Source organism: Pagrus major, chromosome 16 (genome assembly GCF_040436345.1).
Source record: "Pagrus major chromosome 16, Pma_NU_1.0".
Classification (NCBI taxonomy): Eukaryota; Metazoa; Chordata; class Actinopteri; order Spariformes; family Sparidae; genus Pagrus; species Pagrus major.
Window position 1 is genome coordinate 735,317 of NC_133230.1, and position 27,924 is coordinate 763,240.

The 27,924-nt window shown below is 47.1% G+C and overlaps 1 protein-coding gene across 1 annotated transcript in view; it reads right to left on the bottom strand.

Moving 5' to 3' along the window:
* The window catches only part of mdga2a (MAM domain containing glycosylphosphatidylinositol anchor 2a), a 52,853-nt gene that overhangs the window by 19,664 nt on the left and 5,265 nt on the right, over positions 1–27,924 (bottom strand). Inside the window, exons 5-9 of the mRNA XM_073483047.1 lie at positions 22,957–23,131; positions 21,599–21,795; positions 17,435–17,567; positions 14,980–15,252; positions 1,110–1,439 (exon numbers count right to left, since the gene is read on the bottom strand). Coding sequence (XP_073339148.1) covers positions 1,110–1,439; positions 14,980–15,252; positions 17,435–17,567; positions 21,599–21,795; positions 22,957–23,131 — 1,108 coding nt within the window. The remainder of the gene's footprint in view (positions 1–1,109; positions 1,440–14,979; positions 15,253–17,434; positions 17,568–21,598; positions 21,796–22,956; positions 23,132–27,924) is intronic.

The window sequence follows — 27,924 nt, forward strand, 5'->3', positions numbered from 1 at the left end:
CATCTCCACTGTGAACACGACTTCACAAAAATAAGTTCCAGCTTTGAGTCTAAAAACATTCAGTTGTAGTATTTTGTTTTTGTCCACAGGTCAGAGATCAGAGGTCAGAGGTCAGAGGTCACAGGTCAACATCAAACACTCTCTAAAATGATGATGATGCAGCGACGTGGAGGAAATAAAGGAGGAGGTGAGAGGAAGTCAAACTGTTCTTCTTCCATCTCTGACGTTCAGTTTGTCCTTCATTTAAAACACACTGAGAGAGCTGCTGGAGGAGGAGGAGGAGGAGGAGGAGGAGGAGGGGAGGGAGGGAGGAAGAGGAGGAGGAGGAGGAGGAGGAGGAGGAGGAGGGGAGGGAGGGAGGAAGAGGAGGAGGAGGTGGGGAGGGAGGGAGGAAGAGGAGGAGGAGGAGGAGGAGGGTAGGGAGGGAGGGAGGCTGTTTTAACATTACTCTCCTGATGGAGTGCAGCAGCGACCCGAGCGCGACCTTCTGTTTTAACACGAAACATCCGTCAGCGGGCGACTGCAGCGACGCTTCCATTCAAATACTCCACCCTTCCTCCTCTTCTTCATCCTCCCTCCCTCCCTCCCCTCCTCCTCTTCCTCCCTCCCTCCTCCTCCTCTCATCTGCCAAGGTCACAAACAAACAGGAAGCCAGCCGCCGCCAGCAGACGCTCCTCTGTGTGACGTCCATCTGAAGGAAAAGTTCTGCTTCTCTTCTCTGCAGAAGGAGGTTTGTCACAGAGTTCAAGAGCTGCAGGCTTTTTAAAAGAAGAAGAAGAAGAAGAAGAAGAAGAAGAGGAAGAAGAAGAAGAAGAAGTGCAGGTGCTGCTGCAGCCTCACAGCAGTTCACAGAGGAGAGACGGAGAACACGTCACAGTTTAAAGTGTCTTCACTCTGATGGCCACCGGCTGAAGGAGCTCACAGGAAATAAAGACTTCACTGAAAGTTTGAGGAGAGTGAGACCTCTTCCTGTCGGCTGAGTGAACGTCTCTGAGCTGCTGCAGGTGTGCTGTACTTCACCTGTAAGCCAGTATTTTTACACTGTAGTACAAGTAAAATATCTGATACTTCTTCAGGTGTGTCAGAGCCCCGCCCCCAGCCTGACTCACCTGTGGTGGATGAGATGTTGACGTCGATGCTGATCTCGGGGCTTCCTCCGTTCCTCAGCGAGGCCACGCATGTGTAAGTGCCGAAGTCGGTGAACTTGAGGTCGATGATGTCGAGGTTGGTGGTTCCCGGCGACACCTCGGTGTCGGTGTGGGTGATGACCATCCGCTCCGAGCTCCTCAGCGGCCGGCCGTTCTTCAGCCAGCTGAACTGCAGCTCCTCGGGGGGCGTGGCCTCCACCTGGCAGCTGATCTTCACCTCCCGGCCGATCTGGATGTTGTCGTCGTTGTGGTACGGGTCGGGCGTGATCCAGAAACGACCTTTACGAAGGCCTGCAGGAGAAAGACGCACACATTTGTGTTAATGTTGACACTGAAGTCAGATGACCGAGACACATTTAACACATCTCTCTAATATTCAGTCTGACATCAATCAGTCTTTATTTGTTCAGCGCCGGTTCACAACAGAACTCATCTCATGACACCTTCCACACTGAGCAGCTCTAAACCAAACTGCCTTTAACAGCAGAAACCTCGAGCAGAACCGACTCAGTGGTGGACCACCATCTGACATATTCAGGCTCTTTATAAAACAAAGTTCGGAGTTTGAGCTAAATTTAAACTGTAAAAAGGTTCAACGTTGTTCACAGTTGCTGATCTTGTGTTGTTGGTTTGAGTCCTGCAGCAGATCCGTGTTGAGGCTGACAGCAGAGTTTGGTCTCTTCTCATATTTTACATTATCACAATTACCCGTCCTGCTGTGGAGAAACTAATCCGTCCAAATGAGCTTTAATTATGACTGAAACCATTTGTTCAGTTTAATCCTGAGAGCGTCCACAGCGACGAGCTGCCGCTGCCGCTTCCACCTCCTGGTTTCAGCTCGTCTCACGCTAACAACTGATCCGACCATTGAACTGGTGACCACAACATCACCAGACTCCATTAACAAATTGACTGATTTTAGGAGCTGTTGAGAGAGGAGAAACTTAAACCTCTAAATCATTGGTGCCTTCTTGTAAATTCAGCATTAAACGCAAAACATTGTGTCTGAAGTGCTTCTTACACTGTGGTAAAGTACTCAAGTTATACTCGAGTAAAAGTAAAGATGTGGTGTTAAAATATTACTCTGGTAAAAGTGTAAGTCACCTATATGAATAGTACTTAAAGTATCTGATATTAAATGTACCTAAGTATCAAAAGTGAAAGTAAATAATGCAAATATTCAGCTCTGATGCAGAATGTAATCTGCAAAGATACTCAAGTAATCAAATAAATGTAGTGGAGTGAAAAGTACGATATTTGCCTCCAAAATGTGGTGAAGTGTAAATATAAAGTAACAGAAAATGGAAATACTCCAGTGAAGCACAAGTACTTTGTACTTAAGTTAATGTACTTAGTTACATTCCATCAGTGGTCTGACCTGCCAACATGTAGCAGCTGTTTGAACACACTGATTTCACCATTTACACTCAATTTATGAAAGAAGAAACATTTTATTGATCTAAACATGTCACATTTTACAGATACACTAAACAGTAACCAGTATAGGCGACTTCTTTGTCCCCAGACTCCCTTAACAAATGTGTCAGTTTAGTGAGTTGTTGAGTTGGAGACACTTTATAAACTGTGTGAAACTCTGTCTCTGACTGATTCTGACTTATTTGTTCCTTCTTGTGAATTCAGCAAATGTTCAACATGAACTTCTTTCTGTCTTTGAGTAGAAACATGGAGTCTGTTTGTCTCGGTGATGGACGGGTTTGTGTCATACAGAGCAGGAAGTGACATCACATCACAGGTGTCACTCAGGTGTGATGTAGGAGCTTCTCAGAGTCACTGGACAAAGATCTGATTCTGTTCAACCAGTGAGGTCATCATCATCCTGAGTGGACGACTGCAAACAGACCAGGAGGTCGGAGTTCAAATCCCAGATCTGTGTGTGTGTGTGTGTGTGTGTGTGTGTGTGTGTGTGTGTGTGTGTGTGTGTGTGTGTGTGAGTGTGTGTGTTGGGGGTATGTGTATATAAATAGCTTCAGTTCGTGAGGCGAGCAGCTGATTGTCCTTGTTCATTAAGATTAAAGGAAGAACGCCTCGGAACAAAACCCAGTGTGTGACAGTGTGTGTGTGTGTGTGAGAGACTCTTTGTGTGTGTGTGTGCGTGTGTGTGTGTGTGTGAGAGAGAGACTCTTTGTGTGTGTGTGTGTGCGTGTGTGTGTGTGTGTGAGAGAGAGACTCTTTGTGTGTGTGTGTTTTTGTCTCTCACTGCGTCAGTAAAAGGTCCGTTGCATAACAAGAGGTGGATGCAGTTGCTCACACATAAAAGTCACGTGCACACGCACGCACACACACACGCACGCACGCACACACACACACACTGGCACGGCTCCAGTCCTGTCAGCACACAGTGCTACTTTAATAAAAGTACGGTCTTTATATGAGGGTGAAAGCTCGAGATACGGTCTTTATATGAGGGTGAAAGCTCGAGAAAAAAACATGTTACCCATAACACCCTGCTGTACAGAGAGATCTCTCACACACACACACACACACACACACACACACACGCACACACACACACACACACACACACACACCTGTGAACTACAGAGAATCTGTCATCATCCCGTCTCATGAACATATTGTTTATAATCTGCTTCAGTAAACAATCTGATCATTTTTAATCCTTTTGATCTCAACTGAAATCAGAACAGAGACAACACGTCTCACCTGTTGGATCAATCCACAGGTGAACAGCTTCATCAGTAACAGCTGATACCAACACGCTGCCTACTAATGTTTAAATATGTTATCACCAGCAGAGTCTTCTCTGCATCACACCACTCAATCAATCAATCAATCAATCAATCAATCAATCAATCAATCAATCTTTATTTGTACAGTGCCAATTCACAACAACTCATCTAATGACACTTTCCAAACTGAGCAGCTCTAAACCAAACTCCTGATTCATTTATTCACAGAACCAACATTTCCCTCCTGAGCAGAACTTTGTGTCAGTGGAGAGAAACCTGGAGCAGAACCGGACTCCATGGTCGGTGGCCATCTGCCTCGACTGGCACGTTTGATTTAAAAGTGCAATAATGGAGAATTTTATTTCAAAATATTCAATAATTAACTAAAATGATGAACAGAATGTGAAGAAATAACAGTGTTGACTGTTTTATGTATTGTGTTGAAGAGATATAAGGATGTTAGCATGCTAACCAGCTAGCCCCGAGGCTGAAAACCTTTGTGCTACCGGTGTAAACACCAACGCTCCCCTGGTGGTCCGGGCAGCTGCACGCAAGCCTCCAGGAAGAGCGTCAGTTTTCTTAGTGGTCAACTGTGTAGCTACATCGTCCCATGATGCACTGCGGCTCACAAAGACTTTTTCCCATAAGCTAACATTGTGAAAGAAGCGTCTGTAAAACAGTGGATACATGTTTTAAGCGTCAAACTCCCGAGACATGACTCATTTCACTGTCAGAACTTGAGCCATCATCCAATAACATTTGGAAAGTCGAGAAGAGCCGTAGGATTTATTTATGTCATCTCCATTAAAGTTAGCCGTGTGCTAAACAGGAAGTTAGCTGGCTCAGTCGATGGAAGCTCTGGGTATTTTCATGAGCTTTTTTGCTTTCAAAACGCCACCGAGCAGCTTTTATAGGAAGAAATGGGGATACACCTCCAACACTGTGTCCAGGTTTAATGTGACGTCCTTGGCTGCATGGCTAGCTGAGCCAACAAGCTAACAATAGCTACAGTCATGGATGTATAAACATAATGCGGTTATTATTTGAAAGTCTACATATTCTACACATTTGAAAGTCACACAGGTGCTCTGAGTTATAAAATGTCTGGAGCCCTGGTACATGTATATATAACATCATGTAATCTTTATACACAACTCAAAGTTAGTGAGGGAAGTTGGAAAATATTCACAAAACACAAAATAAAAATTCAGATGTCACGGAATAAACAATCAAGTGAAGCACTAAAATATCCCAAACTAGTTTTGAGTTTTGGTTCCAGAACAGCACCGAACAGCAGCTCAGAAAACCCGCCTTCTTGGAGTCCTTGGGTGGTGTCCTGGAGGGGGCTCCACCTGGGGACTCCATAGTTCTTCTGGGGGACTTTAACGCTCACATGGGTGATGATGGGGAAACTTGGAGGCTGGTGGTTGGGAGGAACGGCCTGCCCGATCTGAACCCAAAGGGGGTTTTGTTATTGGACTTCTGTGCTAGTCATGTATTGGCCATAACAAACACCATGTTCGAGCATAGGGTGGCTCATAAGTATACCTGGTACCAGGCCACCTTAGGCCAAAGGTTGATGATAGACTTTGTGGTCGTATCATCGGACCTGCAGCCGTATGTCTTGGACACTCGGGTGAAGAGAGGAGCGGAGTTGTCAACTGATCACCACCTGGTGGTAAGTTGGATCAGGTGGCAGGGGAGGCTGCCGGACAGACCTGGGAAACCCAAACGAGTAGTGAGGGTGAACTGGGAACGTCTGGCGGAGGCCCCGGTCCATCAGGTCTTCAACGCCCACCTCCGGAAGAACTTTTCGCTCATCCCGGGGGAGACTGGGGACATGGAATCCGAATGGACCATGTTCAGAGCCTCCATTGTAGAGGCGGCCGCTAAGAGCTGTGGTCAGACGGTCATCGGTGCCAGTCGGGGCGGCAACCGAAGGACCCGCTGGTGGACACCAGTGGTGAAGGAAGCCGTCAAGCTGAAGAAGGAGGCCTTTTGGGCTTGCCTGGCCCAGGGGTCTCCTGAAACAGCAGACTGGTACCGGGAGGCCAGGAGGGCTGCAGCTTCGGCGGTCACCGAAGCAAAAACCCGGGTGTGGGAGGAGTTTGGTGAGGACTTTCGGTCAGCCTCAAGGAAGTTCTGGCAAACCATCCGGCGACTCAGAAAAGGGAAGCGGGCCTCAGCCCAGGCTGTTTTCAGTCGGGGAGGGGACCTGCTGAACCGGACTGGGGATATCGTTGGGCGGTGGAAGGAACACTTTGAGGACCTCCTGAACCCGGCTATCATGTCCTCTGAAACTGAGGCAGAGCCTGAAGACTCGGGGGAAGACTCGTCCATATCCCTGGCAGAGGTCACTGAGGTAGTTAAGAAGCTCCCCAGTGGCAAGGCGCCAGGGGTGGATGAGATTCGGCCCGAGATGCTGAAGGCTCTGGACATTGTTGGGCTGTCATGGCTGACACGTCTTTTCAGTGTCGCGTGGAGGTCAGGGACGGTACCTCTGGAGTGGCAGACCGGGGTGGTGGTTCCCATTTTCAAAAAGGGGGACCGGAGAGTGTGTGCCAATTATCGGGGTATCACACTGCTCAGCCTCCCTGGGAAAGTTTATTCCAGGGTGCTGGAAAGGAGGGTCCGTCCGATCGTCGAACCTCTGATTCAGGAGGAACAATGCGGATTCCACCCTGGCCGTGGAACAGTGGATCAGCTCTTTACCCTTGCAGGCTTGCTGGGGGGGTCATGGGAGTTTGCCCATCCAGTCTTCATGTGTTTTGTAGGCTTGGAGAAGGCCTACGACCGGGTCCCCCAGGGAGTACTGTGGGGGGTACTGAGGGAGTATAGGGTACCGGGGCCGTTGGTACGAGCTATCCGGTCCTTGTACGACCAAAGTGAGAGTTGTGTCCGTATACTCGGCACAAAGTCGAATACGTTTTCAGTGGGTGTTGGACTCCACCAGCACTGCCCCTTGTCTCTGACCCTGTTTGTGATATTCATGGACAGGATCTCAAGGCACAGCCATGGTGAGGAGAGTGTCTGAGGCCATGGATCTCTGCCGGAAAACGTTGGATTGCCCCCTCCGGTTGGGGAGTGAGCTCCTGACCCAAGTAAAGGAGTTTAAGTATCTTGGGGTCTTGTTCACGAGTGATGGGAGAATGGAGCATGAGGTGGACAGACGGCTTGGTGCAGCGTCTGCAGTATTGCGGGCGTTGTACCGGGCCGTCGTGGTGAAGAGGATTTACCGGTCCATCTATGTTCCAACCCTCACCTATGGCCACGAGCTGTGGGTAGTGACCGAAAGAACAAGATCGCGGATACAAGCAGCTGAAATGAGTTTCCTTCGTAGGGTGGCTGGGCTCAGCCTTAGGGATAGGATGAGGGGCTCAGAAATCCAGAGGGAGCTCGGAGTAGAGCCGCTGCTCCTTCGCGTCGAGAGGAGCCAGTTGAGGTGGTTCGGGCATCTGATCAGGATGCCTCCTGGGCGCCTCCCCATGGAGGTTTTCCGGGCACGTCCAACTGGGAGGAGACCCCGGTGCAGACCCAGAACCCGCTGAAGAGATTACATATCTCATCTGGCCTGGGAACGCCTCGGGATCCTCCCGGAGGAGCTGGAAAGTGTCGCTGGGGAGAAGGAGGTCTGGAGCTCCCTACTGAGCCTGCTGCCACCGCGACCCGACCCCGGACAAAGCAGAAGATGATGAAGATGAAGAAGAAGATAGTTTTGACATTTATATTTCATCATCTTATTACTATTTTCTTCTCTTCAGTGATGAGCTAATCTTCTGAGGGCTGAGAGTATTTCACTGTTTATCACAAAACAAACCTTGACCTTATTAAGATCAAAGGTGAACAGAGCAGCTCCAGTGAAGACTTCATGTTAATAAAGAGTTAAATCTGGTCTCCTCAGATCAGGTTGATCTCTGTGATCACAGCAGACGAGCTGCATGGAGACATCTTTATATCATCAGGAGGAGATGATGGCTGAGCCTGACTTTATATCATCAGGAGGAGATGATGGCTGAGCTTGACTTTATATCATCAGGAGGAGATGATGGCTGAGCCTGACTTTATATCATCAGGAGGAGATGATGGCTGAGCCTGACTTTATATCATCAGGAGGAGATGATGGCTGAGCCTGACTTTATATCATCAGGAGATGATGACTGAGCCTGACTTTATATCATCAGGAGGAGATGATGGCTGAGCCTGACTTTATATCATCAGGAGGAGATGATGACTCCATGAATCTGCTTAGAAATCCTCAAAAAAGTCGCTCCTCACGTGCAGAACTTGCCTTAGAGCCTAAGTTTTCTTCAGTATCACAGTGATCCAGTGACGGTCGTCTGTATACCACAGGTTCACTGCGAACAGGAAGTGCTAACAGCTAATTCAGTAAAGTTTTAACAGAGTTTTTGAGGGTTTTTTTGTTTGTTTTTTTTGGTGGGGGAGGAGCTAATGAGTGGATTTGACTTTTTTCTGTTCCTTTAATTTAACTTTAATCTGATCTGAGCGTAGTCTAATCTTATAGGCCTCAACTCAAATTAGATGGAGAAAGTAATTTAAAGAGCCGAAGACTCACACACACACACACACACACACACACACACACACACACACACACTCTTTTATCACTCCTCCTGCTCCTCCCTCTGATAACGATGATCCTTCATCACCTCCTCTACACCTCCGTCATCATCTTCTCACCCTTCACCAACTCCTCCTCCTCCTCTGGACTCGTACACCTCCCCTGTCCATTAGAATAACATGCATCCTCTTCATAACACACACACACACACACACACACACACACACACACACACACACTCTGTGTCCATTAGCAGTGGTGTGTGTCAGACTGGGAGGACTGGCTGCCTGGTGGAGAGACTACTATAGAGAGAGAGAGAGAGGTGCATGATGGGAGTTAAATAAGTAAGGAGGAGGAAGTCGAGCTGACAGGCTGCAGGGTCAGCAGCTCTCTCTCTCACACACACACACGCACACACACACACACACACACACACACACACACACAGAGGTGAGTCATGCTGCTGAATAAAGCACAGTGGACAGTCGAAGGAAACACACACACAGGAAGTGACATAATATTATTAAAGGAATAGTTCAACATTTTTCACTCTCACGCCTGGAGTCAAATTGTAGTTAGCCTAGCTTAGCATAAAGACTGGAAGCAGATGGAAACAGCTAGCCTGGCTTGCTGACCGACACGTTGTATCTGGTGTGTGATCTCAGAGCTCAGAGCGCTCGTTAGTGGAGAGTTAGAGACATTAATGAAGAAACCTTCAGGCAGCCTCGACGACCTCATCGACTTCTTCAGGTAATTAATCAGCTGGTTGGAGATAAACAGGCTTCTTCCACCGTCGTCAACCACGTTATATTAGCATTTTTACTAGCATTAGCTAAAAGTCAGCTACAGGCTGCGTCTGAAATACTGCTAACCCTAACCCCCACACAACTCATATTGTCTTAATTAAACCTCCTGATTGGCTTCATCAGCTCTCATGTCAAAGACCTGTCCACCCAGTGCATGCTGGGAAAGTGTCCAGACCCTCAGGGAACAGAAAGTAATAACTGTGTTTTAAAATGTCCTCGAGTGTCTCGTTGCGTCAGAAGCCTTCAGACAGACCGATATTTTAATATTTTTCATCTTTGTCTGCAGAGAAGCAGCCTGACCAACGGTCCGTCTCGTCTTCCTGTCTTCTCGTGTGGTTTTCTGGCTTTAGAAACAAACCAGAACAAAGAGAAATTAAACCAAACTGCTGACTGTCTTCTCATCCTCTCAGACTCAGACGTGTCATCAGATGTTGACAAAGTGCTGATGATGTTCATCACGACGCTGCAGGAAGCGACGACGTGCAGCAGAGAGGATGAGGATTTGATTTATAAAGACTGAAATAATCTGCGAGCTTAACGCCGCTGCACAGACGCAGATAAACGCTCGGTTTGTTGTGGATGTGTCAGAGCTGCTCCGGTCTATTCTGCTGCAGCTTGTACATTCAAAACAACAAGAAAAGATGTGACTGTGCCTTTGTACCTGCAGCGACTACAGCAGAGGACTCACCTGAGCACTGAACGAGTCTACAGACAGAGAGAGAGAAGCTTTCAACAGGTAGACGAACAAATCCCAGAGGAGCCCGATCCTCGTGTGACTGAACACAAAATAAAGAGCAACATGCATCTGTTGCTGCGCTCACATCATCTGAGCATCAAGGCGGCTTTGTGGCCGACTGAGCACATTGAATCAGCGGCGGAGAGAAATCCCTCTGATTGGCTGTTCAGCTCAGAGTCAGTGCACGAGAAGAGAAACAGAAAACGCTTTATTAGAGAGCGCTGTGAAAAAACACGGCTTCATCAGTTTGTATACCTGAAGTCTTCTGGTTTCTCTTTTTGAACGATGAATACAGACCACCGCCACCTGCTGGTGTGGAGAGTTATTTCCTCTCTCACAGGTGCAGAACTAAGAGCTGGTTGGCCGTCGCTGTCGTCTTTGTGGTGCGTTCAAGTGCTGCACAGTGAGACACGGGAGACGAGGCGTGAGGCAGTCGAAGTTCAGACTGTTTATGGGGGAAAGTTCACTGAAGTCTCGGTCGGGAGGGCTGACCGTCGTGGTGATCTTTTTCACCGCGACAAACAGTTGGTGAGTTAAAGTTTTTTGCCGGGGACAGACGCTGTTTTTCAGGCAGAAATAGTCAGTCGGACAGACACTTCCCCACAAATAACTGCAGTATTTTTTTCCTCACATAAGTTGCCAAAGACACGAACAGTTACCACGTTACTGTTGTTTGGTGCTGTAACGTTGCTTTGTGGGACATTTCTCTATATTTTGTTGAGTGAAGGATCTGTTTAGTTGTCAGACTGTGAACACCATCAGACCGACACGCCCTCGCTCCGCGCCGCCAGCTTATCCGTTCACACTGGTTCGGTTCGCCATTACTGCGATTACTGACTCTACCTCTGATACTACCTCTGACACTACCTCTGACTCTACCGCTGACTCTACCTCTGACTCTACCTCTGACACTACCTCTGATACTACCTCTGACTCTACCTCTGACTCTACCTCTGACTCTACCTCTGACACTACCTCTGATACTACCTCTGACTCTACCTCTGACTCTACCTCTGACTCTACCTCTGACACTACCTCTGACTCTACCTCTGACTCTACCTCTGATACTACCTCTGACTCTACCTCTGACTCTACCTCTGACACTACCTCTGACTCTACCTCTGACTCTACCTCTGACTCTACCTCTGACTCTACCTCTGATACTACCTCTGACACTACCTCTGACTCTACCTCTGATACTACCTCTGATACTACCTCTGACTCTACCTCTGACACTACCTCTGATACTACCTCTGATACTACCTCTGATACTACCTCTGACACTACCTCTGACACTACCTCTGACACTACCTCTGATACTACCTCTGACTCTACCTCTGACTCTACCTCTGACTCTACCTCTGATACTACCTCTGACTCTACCTCTGATACTACCTCTGATACTACCTCTGACACTACCTCTGACACTACCTCTGACTCTACCTCTGACTCTACCTCTGATACTACCTCTGACTCTACCTCTGACTCTACCTCTGACTCTACCTCTGACACTACCTCTGACTCTACCTCTGACACTACCTCTGATACTACCTCTGACTCTACCTCTGATACTACCTCTGACTCTACCTCTGACTCTACCTCTGACTCTACCTCTGATACTACCTCTGACTCTACCTCTGATACTACCTCTGACACTACCTCTGACTCTACCTCTGACTCTACCTCTGACTCTACCTCTGACTCTACCTCTGACTCTACCTCTGATACTACCTCTGACACTACCTCTGACTCTACCTCTGACTCTACCTCTGACACTACCTCTGACTCTACCTCTGACTCTACCTCTGACTCTACCTTTGACTCTACCTCTGACTCTACCTCTGATACTACCTCTGATACTACCTCTGACTCTACCTCTGACTCTACCTCTGACTCTACCTCTGACTCTACCTCTGACACTACCTCTGATACTACCTCTGATACTACCTCTGATACTACCTCTGACTCTACCTCTGACTCTACCTCTGACTCTACCTCTGATACTACCTCTGACTCTACCTCTGACTCTACCTCTGACACTACCTCTGATACTACCTCTGATACTACCTCTGACTCTACCTCTGACACTACCTCTGACACTACCTCTGATACTACCTCTGACTCTACCTCTGACTCTACCTCTGACTCTACCTCTGATACTACCTCTGACTCTACCTCTGACTCTACCTCTGACTCTACCTCTGATACTACCTCTGATACTACCTCCGACACTACCTCTGATACTACCTCTGACACTACCTCTGATACTACCTCTGACACTACCTCTGACTCTACCTCTGATACTACCTCTGATACTACCTCTGATACTACCTCTGACTCTACCTCTGACTCTACCTCTGATACTACCTCTGATACTACCTCTGACACTACCTCTGACACTACCCCTGACACTACCTCTGACACTACTGACACTACCTCTGATACTACCTCTGATACTACCTCTGACTCTACCTCTGACTCTACCTCTGACACTACCCCTGACACTACCTCTGACACTACCTCTGATACTACCTCTGATACTACCTCTGACTCTACCTCTGACTCTACGTCTGACTCTACCTCTGATACTACCTCTGATACTACCTCTGACACTACCTCTGACACTACCCCTGACACTACCTCTGACACTACTGACACTACCCCTGACACTACCTCTGACACTACTGACACTACCTCTGATACTACCTCTGACACTACCTCTGACACTACTGACTCTACCTCTGACACTACCTCTGACACTACCTCTGACACTACTGACTCTACCTCTGATACTACCTCTGACACTACCTCTGACACTACTGACTCTACCTCTGATACTACCTCTGACTCTACCTCTGATACTACCTCTGACACTACCTCTGACTCTACCTCTGACTCTACCTCTGACACTACCTCTGACTCTACCTCTGATACTACCTCTGACTCTACCTCTGATACTACCTCTGATACTACCTCTGACTCTACCTCTGACTCTACCTCTGATACTACCTCTGATACTACCTCTGATACTACCTCTGACTCTACCTCTGATACTACCTCTGACTCTACCTCTGATACTACCTCTGACTCTACCTCTGATACTACCTCTGATACTACCTCTGACTCTACCTCTGATACTACCTCTGACTCTACCTCTGATACTACCTCTGATACTACCTCTGACTCTACCTCTGACTCTACCTCTGACTCTACCTCTGATACTACCTCTGACACTACCTCTGACTCTACCTCTGATACTACCTCTGATACTACCTCTGACTCTACCTCTGACTCTACCTCTGACTCTACCTCTGATACTACCTCTGATACTACCTCTGACACTACCTCTGACTCTACCTCTGACTCTACCTCTGATACTACCTCTGATACTACCTCTGACACTACCTCTGACTCTACCTCTGACTCTACCTCTGACTCTACCTCTGACTCTGACTCTACCTCTGACTCTACCTCTGATACTACCTCTGATACTACCTCTGATACTACCTCTGACTCTACCTCTGACTCTACCTCTGATACTACCTCTGACTCTACCTCTGACTCTACCTCTGATACTACCTCTGATACTACCTCTGATACTACCTCTGATACTACCTCTGATACTACCTCTGACTCTACCTCTGACTCTACCTCTGACTCTGACTCTACCTCTGACTCTACCTCTGATACTACCTCTGATACTACCTCTGATACTACCTCTGACTCTACCTCTGACTCTACCTCTGATACTACCTCTGACTCTACCTCTGACTCTACCTCTGATACCTCCAGAGCCGCATCAGAGGCGGAGGGAAATTTCCCCCCTCGCCACATCTGAGACTTTCACACAGAGGCGGATGCGGAGAATTGGCGCAGGATCCCCGCATGCAAACGGCAGTGTGAATGAGGCTAATGTCCATCCTATCCATCTTCACTGTAACGTAACACCAGAGCACTACTCTTTACCCTCACCACGCCTCGCTGTCGCACCATGCGTGTTTAGCAGCGCAACATTGAAAAGGGTCCGGTCTGAAACAGTGTCACAGCGTAGCGTTCCAAACGTTGTGTAATCAAATACACCGGTATGGCGGTACATTAAAAATTCATATCATAACGAAAATATACACCGGTATTGGGTGTGAACCGGTACACCACCCAGCACTAGTTTTTACTGTGAACAAATAAGGCTGACATTAAAACAGCTGCTTTTACAATGGAGTCTGGTTGAGCAGCGTGTCAGCGGACAGACGCTGTTTTAATGTTAATAACACAGAAACTGAGCTGAGCTGCTTCTGATGATGAAGCTTAAACAGCATGAAGTCACGCTGGACGCTCTACGAGCTGACCGGAGGGAAGGGTCGAGACACAGCAGAGACACAGCGGAGACACAAGCAGTGACACAAGCAGAGACACAAGCAGAGACACAGCAGAGACACAAGCAGAGACACAGCAGAGACACAAGCAGAGACAGCAGAGACAGTCAGCAGAGACACAGCAGAGACACAACCAGAGACACAGCAGAGACACAGCAGAGACACAACCAGAGACACAGCAGAGACACAGCAGAGACACAACCAGAGACACAGCAGAGACAGTCAGCAGAGACACAAGCAGAGACACAGCAGAGACACAACCAGAGACACAGCAGAGACAGTCAGCAGAGACACAAGCAGAGACACAAGCAGTGACACAAGCAGAGACACAGCAGAGACAGTCAGCAGAGACACAAGCAGAGACACAGCAGAGACACAACAGAGACAGTCAGCAGAGACACAAGCAGAGACACAACCAGAGACACAGCAGAGACACAACCAGAGACACAGCAGAGACAGTCAGCAGAGACACAAGCAGAGACACAGCAGAGACACAACAGAGACAGTCACCAGAGACACAGCAGAGACAGTCAGCAGAGACACAACCAGAGACACAGCAGAGACAGCAGAGACACAGCAGAGACAGTCAGCAGGTCCCACCAGGTTAAAGCTGAAGCTCAGTGTCGTACCTCTGACCAGGATGGTGGTGGTCTTCTTGGCGGGATTGCCCACGTTGTTGGACGCCATGCAGCTGTAGGCGCCGCCGTCTTCCACGGTGACGGTGGGGACGGTCAGCGTGCCGCCGTTGAAGACGCTCCTCCTTGGGATCTCCTCCCCTCCCGGCCTCGTCCACGTCAGGGTGGGAGGAGGGTCTCCACCCGACGCCACGCAGGCCAGAGTGATCGCCTCCCCCGGGTTCACCACCAGGGGGTCGTCCAGGAGGAGCTTAATGGAGGGCGGAGCTGGAGGGAAGGAAGACGGAGAAGACTTGTTGTTATTGAGCCGTCACTTTGATTCTGCTCATTCGGTCGCCCACCACGAGTCCGGTTCTGCTCCAGGTTTCTGCTGTTGAAGGCAGTTGTTTAATTATTTATTCTTGTTAATACGAATGATGTCGCATCAGCAAAAGTTCTTCATGAACTTCTTTGTGTCTTTGAGTAGAAACATGGAGTCTGTTTGATCAAACATCAAAATTGTTGCTGATTGTTTGATCGATGAAGTCCAAAGGGATTATCTACTGTCTCTCTAATCCTCTTTACATTTAATGCTCTGCAATATTTACATTAAATTATGACTGATTCATTCTTATTTATTTGAGTTTTCGGAGGGAGAGATTAAAACTTTAGTGTCTGGAAGTCTCTCAGTCTCATGTTCAGGAGGATCGTGGGCTCATCTATACATTTTTTACATTTTAAAAGGTTTTAAAATACCTCGTCATGTGTGAATAATCCATAGTGCTGCAGTATAAAAGCTTCCTGTCCTCAGATTCACATCAGAGGGAAATAAAAGCTGCAGAGCGACTCGCTGCCTCCACCAGCTGCAGAAAAGCAGCTAAATGCAGAAATAATAATGAGGGGGATAAAAATAGCTGAGTCGACCTCTGTTAAGCTGACATCATGTAAATCCCATCAGCCCCTGGGGCGGAGCGGCAGGATCTACTGTACAGGTCAGAGAGCTGCGGTCTGAGCTCGGAGAGGAAAATGATTTATTTATGATTTACATTCATCCAACTGTACACGCACAGGTACAGACAGGGTCCAATACAACACAGAGGGAGAATGTTTCGTACTGAGCTCTTTATTAAAGAGTAACTGCCAGGAGGAGAAAACGCTGATGGAGACGATACAATCAAACTGACACCTCTCAATTAACACTGTCAGCTCACAGGCGGCAGCGTATCACTGGGATCACTGCTAACTGCTGCTAACTGTAGCTGCCTTTAGCTGCTCGTATGAGTGGACTCTAGTTAGCAGACTTGGAGCTTGTAGCACCGGGGAGTGTTGGTGTTGTTTTCATCGGACTATCACTTTTTAAAGGTACAAAGTGGTAGGAGGCTAGCTGGTTAGCATGCTAACGTCATTAGATATCTCTGCTGTTGTTTCTTCACATTCTCTTGCTGATTTTAGGTTTTGAATGTTTTAAACAGAAAATATTGGATATTGCACCTTTAAGTGTCCACAAAGCGTTTATTTTTTAGCGCCAGCGTCTTTTTTAAAATTGTTCCCAGCGAGGAGCGAGTGTCTGCAGCAGCAGGTGGCGCTCACAGAGAAGCTGCAGCGCCCAGCATCGTTTTTACAAACGCTTCGAGTTGAAAAGCTCTTAACTTCTCAGAAAGACGCTCTTTCTCTTTCTCTTCTCTGGCCTCAGTGATAATATTCACTGTACCTACCTACCTCGCTCTGATGTCCCGGTGTCAAATAAAACACAGACAGTGAACCTGACGGGCTTTTCTGCTAAATAAAAACAAGCCTATGATGAAACGGGCCTGAAAGTGATTGAAGTTCAAAATGGTGCGAGAACAAACGAAAACTGTTGATGATAAAATTAATCACAAACTGAGATATAAATAATGACAGAAACAAAAGTGATGTTGCAGCAAACAGAGCCAGCAGGAGATGAACTCAGTTACTGTCCATCACCGGCCACAGCAGCCAGCTGGACCAGAGCAGCAGAACCTGACTTAAATAAACTTAAACACTGAAGTGACCAGACAGCAAACACACTCACGCAATCAGGACTCACCCCCTTCTGGGACAGACTCTAAATGTCAGAGCTCAGACTCGGTGTTAAGGTTGAAGTTAGACTGTGTGAGTCTGTGTGCTACCTGTCCAGGGTGCTACCTGTCCTGTGTGCTACCTGTCCTGTGTGTTACCTGTCCTGTGTGCTACCTGTCCTGTGTGCTACCTGTCCTGTGTGCTACCTGTCCTGTGTGCTACCTGTCCTGTGTGTTACCTGTCCTGTGTGCTACCTGTCCAGTGTGTTACCTGTCCTGTGTGCTACCTGTCCTGTGTGCTACGTGTCCTGTGTGTTACCTGTCCTGTGTGTTACCTGTCCTGTGTGCTACCTGTCCAGTGTGTTACCTGTCCTGTGTGCTACCTGTCCTGTGTGCTACGTGTCCTGTGTGTTACCTGTCCTGTGTGTTACCTGTCCTGTTGTTCAGATGGAAGTGGGCACTCTTGTCTCCGATGCCGCAGACGTTCCTGACGGAGGCGATGCAGGTGTATTCGGCGTAATCCTGAGGACGAAGATTCTTCAGCTTCAAGATCTTCGTCTCACCCTGAAACACACACGCACACACACACACACACTGTGAGTAGCCTCTAGCCGTCACATCGATGGTTTAAATCTGAGACTCGGCCTCTTTGAAGGCTGTATCTCTGTCACAGATGGACAGAATGTGTTGAAGATTAAAAATAAAAATCTTTCCTCTGTTTAAAGTTTGTGAGGAGATTTCTTCTCCTTCGCCTCGGGCTCAGATTATCATCAGTCTAACTGGGACACAAACAACATCGACTTTCCAAACTAACAACTCTCAGCAGCATGTCAATACCATCAGCTGATGTTGTCTCATCACCAACAGATCGTATCTGTTAATGTGTTGGCAAACTGCAATACATACATGTTTTACAAAGTAACGTATTCATCATTACACAACAACAACACATAATGAAATGAAGGTTCATGTTTCTTCATGATACACAAATTACAGAACATATACAGTTATTTATATACAAATATACATAAACATCCTTTGAATCTGCGTCAGAGGAAATGTAAACAGCAGCAACAACATGGTGACGATACTGTGGTCGACATCTTCATATCAAAAGTTTGACATCAACTTTGACTGAGTGTGAACACCAAGCATCGATGTTGTAAACACAGAATCCAGCTCTCCTCATCCTGAAGTCCTGCACTGTCAGCTCAGAACACGGTCCACCAGTCGAGTGCAACGACAGGTGGTCTGTAAAGACGTGGTGGAGACAGGTCTGTAAAGACGTGGTGGAGACAGGTCTGCGTAAAGACGTGGTGGAGACAGGTCTGCGTAAAGATGTGGTGGAGACAGGTCTGCGTAAAGACGTGGTGGAGACAGGTCTGTAAAGACGTGGTGGAGACAGGTCTGTGTAAAGACGTGGTGGAGACAGGTCTGTGTAAAGACGTGGTGGAGACAGGTCTGCGTAAAGACGTGGTGGAGACAGGTCTGCGTAAAGACGTGGTGGAGACAGGTCTGTAAAGACGTGGTGGAGACAGGTCTGTAAAGACGTGGTGGAGACAGGTCTGCGTAAAGACGTGGTGGAGACAGGTCTGCGTAAAGACGTGGTGGAGACAGGTCTGCGTAAAGACGTGGTGGAGACAGGTCTGTAAAGACGTGGTGGAGACAGGTCTGTAAAGACGTGGTGGAGACAGGTCTGCGTAAAGACGTGGTGGAGACAGGTCTGTAAAGACGTGGTGGAGACAGGTCTGTAAAGACGTGGTGGAGACAGGTCTGCGTAAAGACGTGGTGGAGACAGGTCTGCGTAAAGACGTGGTGGAGACAGGTCTGTAAAGACGTGGTGGAGACAGGTCTGTAAAGACGTGGTGGAGACAGGTCTGCGTAAAGACGTGGTGGAGACAGGTCTCCGTAAAGACGTGGTGGAGACGGGTCTCTGTAAAGACGTGGTGGAGACAGGTCTGTAAAGACGTGGTGGAGACAGGTCTGCGTAAAGACGTGGTGGAGACAGGTCTCTGTGAAGACGTGGTGGAGACAGGTCTCTGTGAAGACGTGGTGGAGATAGGTCTGCGTAAAGACGTGGTGGAGACAGGTCTGTAAAGACGTGGTGGAGACAGGTCTGTAAAGACGTGGTGGAGACAGGTCTCTGTGAAGACGTGGTGGAGACAGGTCTGCGTAAAGACGTGGTGGAGACAGGTCTGTAAAGACGTGGTGGAGACAGGTCTGTAAAGACGTGGTGGAGACAGGTAGAATAAAATTAGATGGAACATTTACATGTAATTAAAAACCTATTTTCGGAGTGTGAATACAAATTGTACCATGAATTAAAGTCTTTTCTTTAATGAGGCATCGAGCGGAATTGAAAAAGTGAAATTTACTCCTGCACCTGGAAATTACATAAAACAATGATTCTGTCTCAATTAGCTCCTCCTCTCCTCTTCCTCCTCCTCCTCTCCACCTCTCCTCCCTCCTCCTCCTCTCCTCCTCCTCTCCTCCTCCTCCTCCTCCTCTCCTCCTCCTCCTCCTCCTCACGTCTCCACCTTACTGCCAAATCTCTCTGATCTCCTCTGGCAGCCTCGCCGCTGCCTTCCGCCTCACGGACAGATGAGATGAGATTAGATGACATTTAAATGGGATGTTTGTGCAAAGATGGCGGCCAATTTTTTGGCTGATGAGGAGGAGGAGGAGGAGATAAGTTCCTCATTAGTGCCTACGAGGAGCGAGGGGGGAGGGGTTAACGAGTTCTCGAGCTCGGCGCTGAAGGCATTACAGTCGACAGCGTTCAAATCTGCCGTGAATGTTATCTCTGCCACGGCATTACACGGCCCGCTAACTGGCCGCCTGATTGGCCGGCTTCCCTCTGCTCCCAAATTAAATCTAAACCTCGGCCAAAATCTGGAATCTCCATCTGCAGAGATTTTTAATCCACAGGAGGAGCACGGCTTAAATGATTTCAAACTGTTGAACTCGGTGACGGAGGATCGACGATGAAGATTAAAATTTACAGAAGAGCAACAGAGAGAGGAGGCAGGAGGACTTTATACTGAGAGACAACGTTTAACTTTCATCCTGAACTCAAGTTTCTCCAGAAGTCACAGCTCTACTTATATCTCTGCTTCAGAACAGCATTTAAGTAAACGTACTTAGTTACATTTCACCACTGCAGGAAGGAAAATATAAACGACCACCGTCAAATGAGGACGTTGTCTTATCTGGATAAGATCAAATCTTTTTGTTTTTTCCTTTTGGTTTGTAGAAAATGTTTAAAAGTGACAGAAAAGTAAAACTATAATCTTCTCACTGCTCCTCTTCTGTCTCACCTGGTTCATGAAACTTTAAATGTCACTAAAAGATGTGGATTTATTTCAAAGAATTAAAAGATTATATGATTGATGAAATTTATAAACAAATAAAAACAGAAAATAGAATTAAATCTGTCGAGGTTTGGACAAAAACCATGTCCATGCAAAAGTTGGACAGAAATCAAACTTTTAAGTATTTTTGGCGACAGCTGACGGACCACCTCCTGTAAATCAATCCCTCCAGGTCCCAGAGGACTCACACTGAGAGACAAACTGAGACTAAAAAGACTGATGGAGCGTCAACACTTCAGCAGGAGGAGGACGACTCCTGGGAGAGACGTCACTGTTTGTCTCAGACACAAAGAACAAGAGTTTCTGTCTTCCTGACAGTCACATTATTTTAGAGTTAAAAAGCTTCACATTGTGTTTCGGCTTTATGAGCAAGTATAAAAACAACAAAGTTACTCGAGTTAGATGTGAAAAAATATGAAGCCAAAATGTAAAAACAGCTCAAATCTCATGAGCGATGAGATGACAGGTGAAAAAATGACTTTGAAAAACAAACTGGAGAGAAGAAATGTCTTCTGATTACACAACACAACCTCCTGTCTCCTCAATATGTTTATATACAGATAATCATCCATCATGGGTAGGGTAATGTATTTTCACAGTAACCCTAACCCATTACACAGACCTGTCTCCACCACGTCTTTACACAGACCTGTCTCCACCACGTCTTTACACAGACCTGTCCCCACCACGTCTTTACACAGACCTGTCTCCACCACGTCTTTACACAGACCTGTCTCCATCACGTCTTTACACAGACCTGTCTCCATCACGTCTTTACACAGACCTGTCTCCACCACGTCTTTACAGAGACCTGTCTCCACCACGTCTTTACAGAGACCTGTCTCCACCACGTCTTTACACAGACCTGTCTCCACCAAACCTAAGATCAAGCTGTTGCACTCGATGGGTGGACCGTGTTCTGAGCCGCAGGACTACAGCAGGACGAGGAGAGGTGGACTCTGTGTTTACATCTTTGATGCTTGGTGCTCACATGCTCTACAGAATTATTTCCTGTTAATGTAAATATATGTATAGATAACTGTATATTACCAAACATTTTGTTATACAACCCTGTGTTGTATAATGACAAATAAATCACCTTGAACCTTGAAAGGTTTATTCCTAGTCCTAACAGCAGAACCAAAAATGTTTCACTACGGATTTGAGTCAATGATGCTGATAAATAATTAAAAACTAATAAAACCAGAAGGTGTGTTTGTTCACCTGTGTGAAAAACGGCTCGTAGATCTCCACCCCGGAGTCGGAGCCTTGAGACAGCGCCTCCCGGCCTCTCCTCCAGGTGTAGTGAACAGGTGGGTTGGAGTTGGCGACGCAGCGAAGAAACACCGTCCTCTCAAAGTAGAACTGCTCCTTCGCCTCGCCAACACTCTGATGCACCGTTATCACCGGGTCGTCCAGGTCTGAGGAGGAGGAGGTGGAGGAAAAAGAAAGAAAGATAAGTTTGTGTCATTTCCTGCCTCCTGAGCCACAGATACAAACAGCTCTTTACTTCCTGTCTGAGCTCTGGGAAACAACAACAACAGCTGAAGTTTGTTTCCTCCTGCAGCATCTGAATTTATCGATTTTCGTATTTTGCAAACAGTGGGGTCAGTTTCCTGTGGTGGGGGTAATTACTGCGGGGCCAGAGGCTTTTTAGTTGGCTGGAAACACCGTGAGCTCCCCGATCAGCTGACAGCAGCCGACCAATCAGGCCCTGCCGTGTTAATGAGTCCAGTTATGGAGCAGCCACCAGCGGAGATGCTAATGGCTAATTCATTTCACACAGTGATGACAAACTATCAGGGCCTAAAAACAGGCGCTGCACGTAAACACAGGCCAAAACAATCTGCTCCCACCTGCTGGGGACTCCCATCGTGCACTGCGAGCCCTGCTGTACGGGCTGCAGGTCAGGTTAATGATTTATCCTCTTTTCTCCTGCAGTTTGTGTAAAAGCCTGCGTGCCCTGAAGGAAGCACTCAGCCGTGGTGCGTTCAGGTACCACTTAATTCCCTGTAATCCCAGTCAGAAGCATCCTGCAGGATATTCTGGCTGTTACACAACAACGCTCACAGCTGGTACACACTGTTTTTTGTCAGTTTGGAGGAAACTTTTCAGGTGACTGTCGCACATGAGGGACGGAGCTGTTTCAAAACACCCCGAAGACGTTTCTTTACTGGGATAACTGGGAGTTTGTTCATCCCAGTCGCATCAATAAACATGAAGGTGAGCAGACGTAGACAGAAACAAACAGCGGCATGTTTTTCTTCAGCAGCCTGCAGAGCTCACTGCTGCAATCATCTCCACACATGTAGGTCAACAACAATCAGTCACGCACACAACAACACAACATGTTTGTCACATGTGATGAGGAGACATGTAGGTCACCATCAGCTGGAACAACAGCAGGACGTGACTGACAGCTCTGTAATCCACACAGTCCTGGAGCTTCACTTCCTCCAAGAAACTAAAACATGCTCCTGTTTACAGTGGTTATGCTAAGCTAAGCTAACCAGTTGCTGCTTGTAGCTCTGTGTGTGTGTGTGTGTGTGTGTGTGTGTGTGTGTGTGTGTGTGTGTTCTTACAGTAGACGTCGACTCGTATGGAGCGGATGGCGGGGGATCCCAGTCCGTTCTCAGCCTTGCAGTAGTAGCGCCCCCCCTGGTGACGGTTGATGTTTTCGATCTTCAGAGTTTCGTTGAGCAGAGTGGAGTCGCCCTGACGGTCCGAGGCTCCGCCCGCCGTCTTGGTCCAACGAACCTGCACAGAGGGGGCGGGACAGATTGTTACAGATCAGTTTGGACTGATCAGTTTAGACTGGAGAGATCAGAGAGGAGATGAAGATGATGAGAGGAGGTCGATTTTTACCATTTTTAATTTGTTGTTGTACGGAGCAGTTGGGGGCCAGTGCCTGGCTCAGAGGCACTGTGGCAGCAACAGTGTTTGTGTGCGTGTGCGTGTGTGTGTGTAGGAGTGGGTGTAGCTAACGAGAGTCTTTAGTTTAGATGGAAACTGAATCGATGCCAGACTGTATCAGCCTGCTGCAGATTAACTCCTCTGTGTGTGTGTGTGTGTCCAGATTTGTCCTCCATCAGCATCTGTTGGTCAGTTTTCCATCCATCCCTTCCACCTGCTCCGTCCCTTCCTCTCCTCCATCATCATCATCATGATCCTCATCATCCTGTCTTCTCTCCATCTGTCTCTCCTCTCTCTTCTCTTTGTCCTCATATAGAAAATTAACAAGGATTTCTTTTACTTTTGTTTTTTTTGTTTGCTGATTAATTATTAAAATAAATGGAAGCAGAGGGAACACATTAAAACACCAGCAACAACTCAGGACAGAGAATATTAGAGCAAACAATTCACACTGACACAAACACTGAAGGAACGCCTAGAAAGACTGACACACACACACACACACACAGACACACACAGACACACACACACAGACACACAAACACACACACACACAGACACACGCACACACACACACAGACACACACGCACACACACAAAGTCTTCTCCACCTCCAGACGACCGGCCGCTGTCAGTAAGTACAATAAACTTTGTACCTTTTATTTGTTTTAGACCGTCGTGGGTGTAATTCTGAAGATGGACCTGTTTCAGATCTTACAGATGTTATTGATTGGGACAGATGTTATTGATTGGGACAGATGTTATTGATTGGGACAGACGTTATTGATTGTGACTAGGGGTGTAACGGTATTTGTATTCGTCCCGACCCGTCACGGTACGGGCGTCACGGTTCGGTGCATGCAGTCATACGACGAATACGTCTGAGTGAGTTTAAAAAAAAGTGGAGTCTTCACTTTACTACAGGTGGCGGTAATGAGCCTAAAAGCTGACGGGAACAGTCATTACAGAAGAAGAAGAAGTAGGTACAAAAAAGGACAGAAGGAAAGTGATGGAAAGTGTGGAGTTGGAGGAAACGCCGGCTTCATTTAAATCAGCTGTTTGGGAGCACTTTGGCGTCCCAGTACAATATAATGGTGATGGCACTCGAGTGGAGGACCGGACAAAGACTGTCTCCCGACGATGTCTCACGGAGGTGCGGTATGTCGCTGGCAACACCTCAAACATGCTAACCCACATAAGACGGCACCACCCCGGCACATCCGCCACTGGTGCGAGGTGCAACAACTTATCCCCGCTGCTTTTAAGCCACCTCTTGACATTAACACTGACAGGGCCACAAACATCACAGAAGCAACTGGCATATAGCTTCATATCAACATCTATGCGCCCATATGCCGTAGCAGAGGAGCCCCGCTTCAAGTGTTTATTAAAGGTGCTTGAGCCGCTACAGTGTCCCATCCCGCACGTCAGCGCATCATGAGAACCCTCCCAATACATTTGTTTTATGTTTTATTCTATTTATTTTTTACTTTTATAACCGGAGATGGTTTTTTATTTTGCAGTCAATTAGTGTCTGTTCAAAATAAATGAAAAAAAGCTGGTCTTTTTTTTTTTTCCCTGTTGTACCGAACCGTGACCCCCATACCGAGGCACGAACCGAACCGTGACTTGTGTGTACCGTTACACCCCTAATTGTGACAGATGTTATTGATTGTGACAGATGTTATTGATTGGGACAGATGTTATCGAATGTTAAGATTTTATATATAGTTAGAAAAATGAGACATTCATTGATCGTTACAAATGTTAAAGATATCCCAAACGTTATGTTTTATAATTTGTTATAGATATCAGACTGTTATGGATGATTACATATTTTAAAGACCTATTTAAATGTAATGTGGTAAATTTATTGATATATCATTTTACATTTATCTTGACAATACCTGTCAAACTTGTTTAAATCCTCATTTTCCTGGTTTTGTTTGAGTGCAACGTTTGGTTACCTCAGTAAAAAGTTCAGTAGATTTCACTGTCAGAGGGATTCTGTAACATCAAGTTTATCTTAGTGTGTTTTTATGTTCTTAGTCCAGGCTGTGTGGAGGTGTGTCCGGTGGGCGGCGCTGTGAATCTGTGGTAAGGTAGTAAACACGACTGTTAGACAGCCTGTTATAATGTATAGGAGGTTATAAACAGTTACAGACTGATATGTCGACTTAATGCGTCATTTCAAATTGTCCTAAAAAGAAGCTGCCACTGACGATCAGTCACACATACTGCAGCTCATCAACGGACAGAGTTCTGCCACATGTAATTCATTACAAGTGAATTTTCTATAATGAACTTTCTCATATTTGATTCATTTTTGTGGGCAAAGATTAAAATAGATCCTCAAGTCAGCGTTTCTTATCAATGAGGCTGAGACTGAGGCTGAGGCTGAGGCTGAGGCTGAGACTGAGGCTGAAGCTGAGACTAAGGCTGAGGCTGAGACTGAAGCTGAGGCTGAGACTGAGGCTGAGGCTGAGGCTGAGACTGAGACTGAGGCTGAGGCTGAGGCTGAGGCTGAGGCTGAGACTGAGACTGAGACTGAGGCTGAGGCTGAGGCTGAGGCTGAGGCTGAGACTGAGGCTGAGGCTGAGGCTGAGGCTGAGGCTGAGACTGAGGCTGAGGCTGAGGCTGAGACTGAGACTGAGGCTGAGGCTGAGACTGAGGCTGAGGCTGAGGCTGAGGCTGAGGCTGAAGCTGAGGCTGAGGCTGAGACTGAGGCCGAGACAGAGGCTGAGGCTGAGACTGAGGCTGAGGCTGAGGCTGAGGCTGAGGCTGAGACTGAGGCTGAGACTGAGGCTGAGACTGAGACTGAGGCTGAGACTGAGGCTGAGGCTGAGGCTGAGACTGAGGCTGAGCTTATGACTGAGGCTGAGGCTGAGACTGAGGCTGAGACTGAGGCTGAGACTGAGGCTGAGACTGAGGCTGAGGCTGAGGCTGAGACTGAGGCTGAGACTGAGACTGAGACTGAGACTGAAGCTGAGGCTGAGACTGAGGCTGAGACTGAGGCTGAGACTGAGGCTGAGACTGAGGCTGAGACTGAGGCTGAGGCTGAGGCTGAGACTGAGGCTGAGACTGAGACTGAGACTGAGACTGAAGCTGAGGCTGAGACTGAGGCTGAGGCTGAGGCTGAGACTGAGGCTGAGACTGAGACTGAGGCTGAGCTCACACAGAGTGTTAATGTGTCTCCGCTGGCTGAACCTACAGCTTCAGAACTTTTCAGTGCTCTTCAACTTCTGAGACCAAACCTCCTCCATCAGCATATTTTCCACCCTGATTCTTTCTCTTTCCGTCCCACCTGCTCCATCACCCTCCACCCTCCCTCCCTCCCTCCCTCCCTCCCTCCACCCTCCCTCCCTCCACCCCCCCCCCCCCGGTACAGTCCTCCCACATGTCGGTCGCCCGCTGCCAGCTGGAGTGAGGCGGACGTTTTATCCGTCTGTGGTGCAGACAGACTGTTAACAGCCTCAAACCAGCGAACTGACGATTAATGAGCTAAAAATACTCCACAGATCCTGAATCTGCTCCGAGTCTAATTAACACAACACTCGCTCTGCTGCTGCAGAGGTGGAATATAGCTGAGTACATTTACTCGAGTACTGTACTCAAGGACAGTGTAAATACCACTTTCTACTTCTGCTCCACATCATCTTCATCTTCAGCACATTTATGTGACAGCTTTAGTTACTGTGCAGATTAAGATTTCATATTTAAAAAACACAATTATCTTAAAAAATAGAATACATATATACACATATACACATATATATGTATATATGTGTATATATATATGTATATATATATAATCATTATAATAATAATACTAATGTTACATCAGACTGTGAAAATACATCATTATAAAGACGACACAGCCGACAGTGTTAGTGACATCGTCTCTAACTTCAACACTGTAGAGCTGCTCCTGTATATGAGCAGCTCACAGAACTGAACCAGAACTGCAGTTGTCACTATGAGCAGATTTATTGTGATGTTCATCTTGTTTACGAGCTTTTCTGAGCCCAGTTGGCTCCATGTTGGTGCTGGTTCTGGTGCTGATGAGACGATGTAGTTCACTGAGCGCTTTAACACAAAACTACATGAGGTTTGACTTTAATACAACAAACTGACAAACATCATGTGATTCATGACCCAGTTCAACTGGATCAACACATCATCTGTCTCTCTTCATCACTACAGACAAAGGTTTGATCAATAAGCTCCATGAGGGGAACAGGAAATAAAACAATAGAATAGAGAAATAAACTGATGTGTTGTATTCTGAAGTGATTGAACAGGAGCAGCCAGCGGTTCATAAACACCAACAACACATTTACACCTGCTGCATGAGTGACAGTGAACGCAGCATATTAGCACATTAGCTCTGTGTTAATTAGTTTAACTGGTGCAGGTAGACATCAATGATCTGTTGGATGTAATAATAATGTAATAATTCATATAATCAGGTCCTGGTCTTTAAATCAGGCTGTTTTCCTGCTAAATTAATCCACATATTCATTATCAATCATCTGTATCTGACTGTGATTGACTGTTCACAGTGATTCGTCTCCATCCTGATCGGCTGCACTCGTTGCTATGACAACAGTTCCAGATGAACTTGATTGAATTTGACT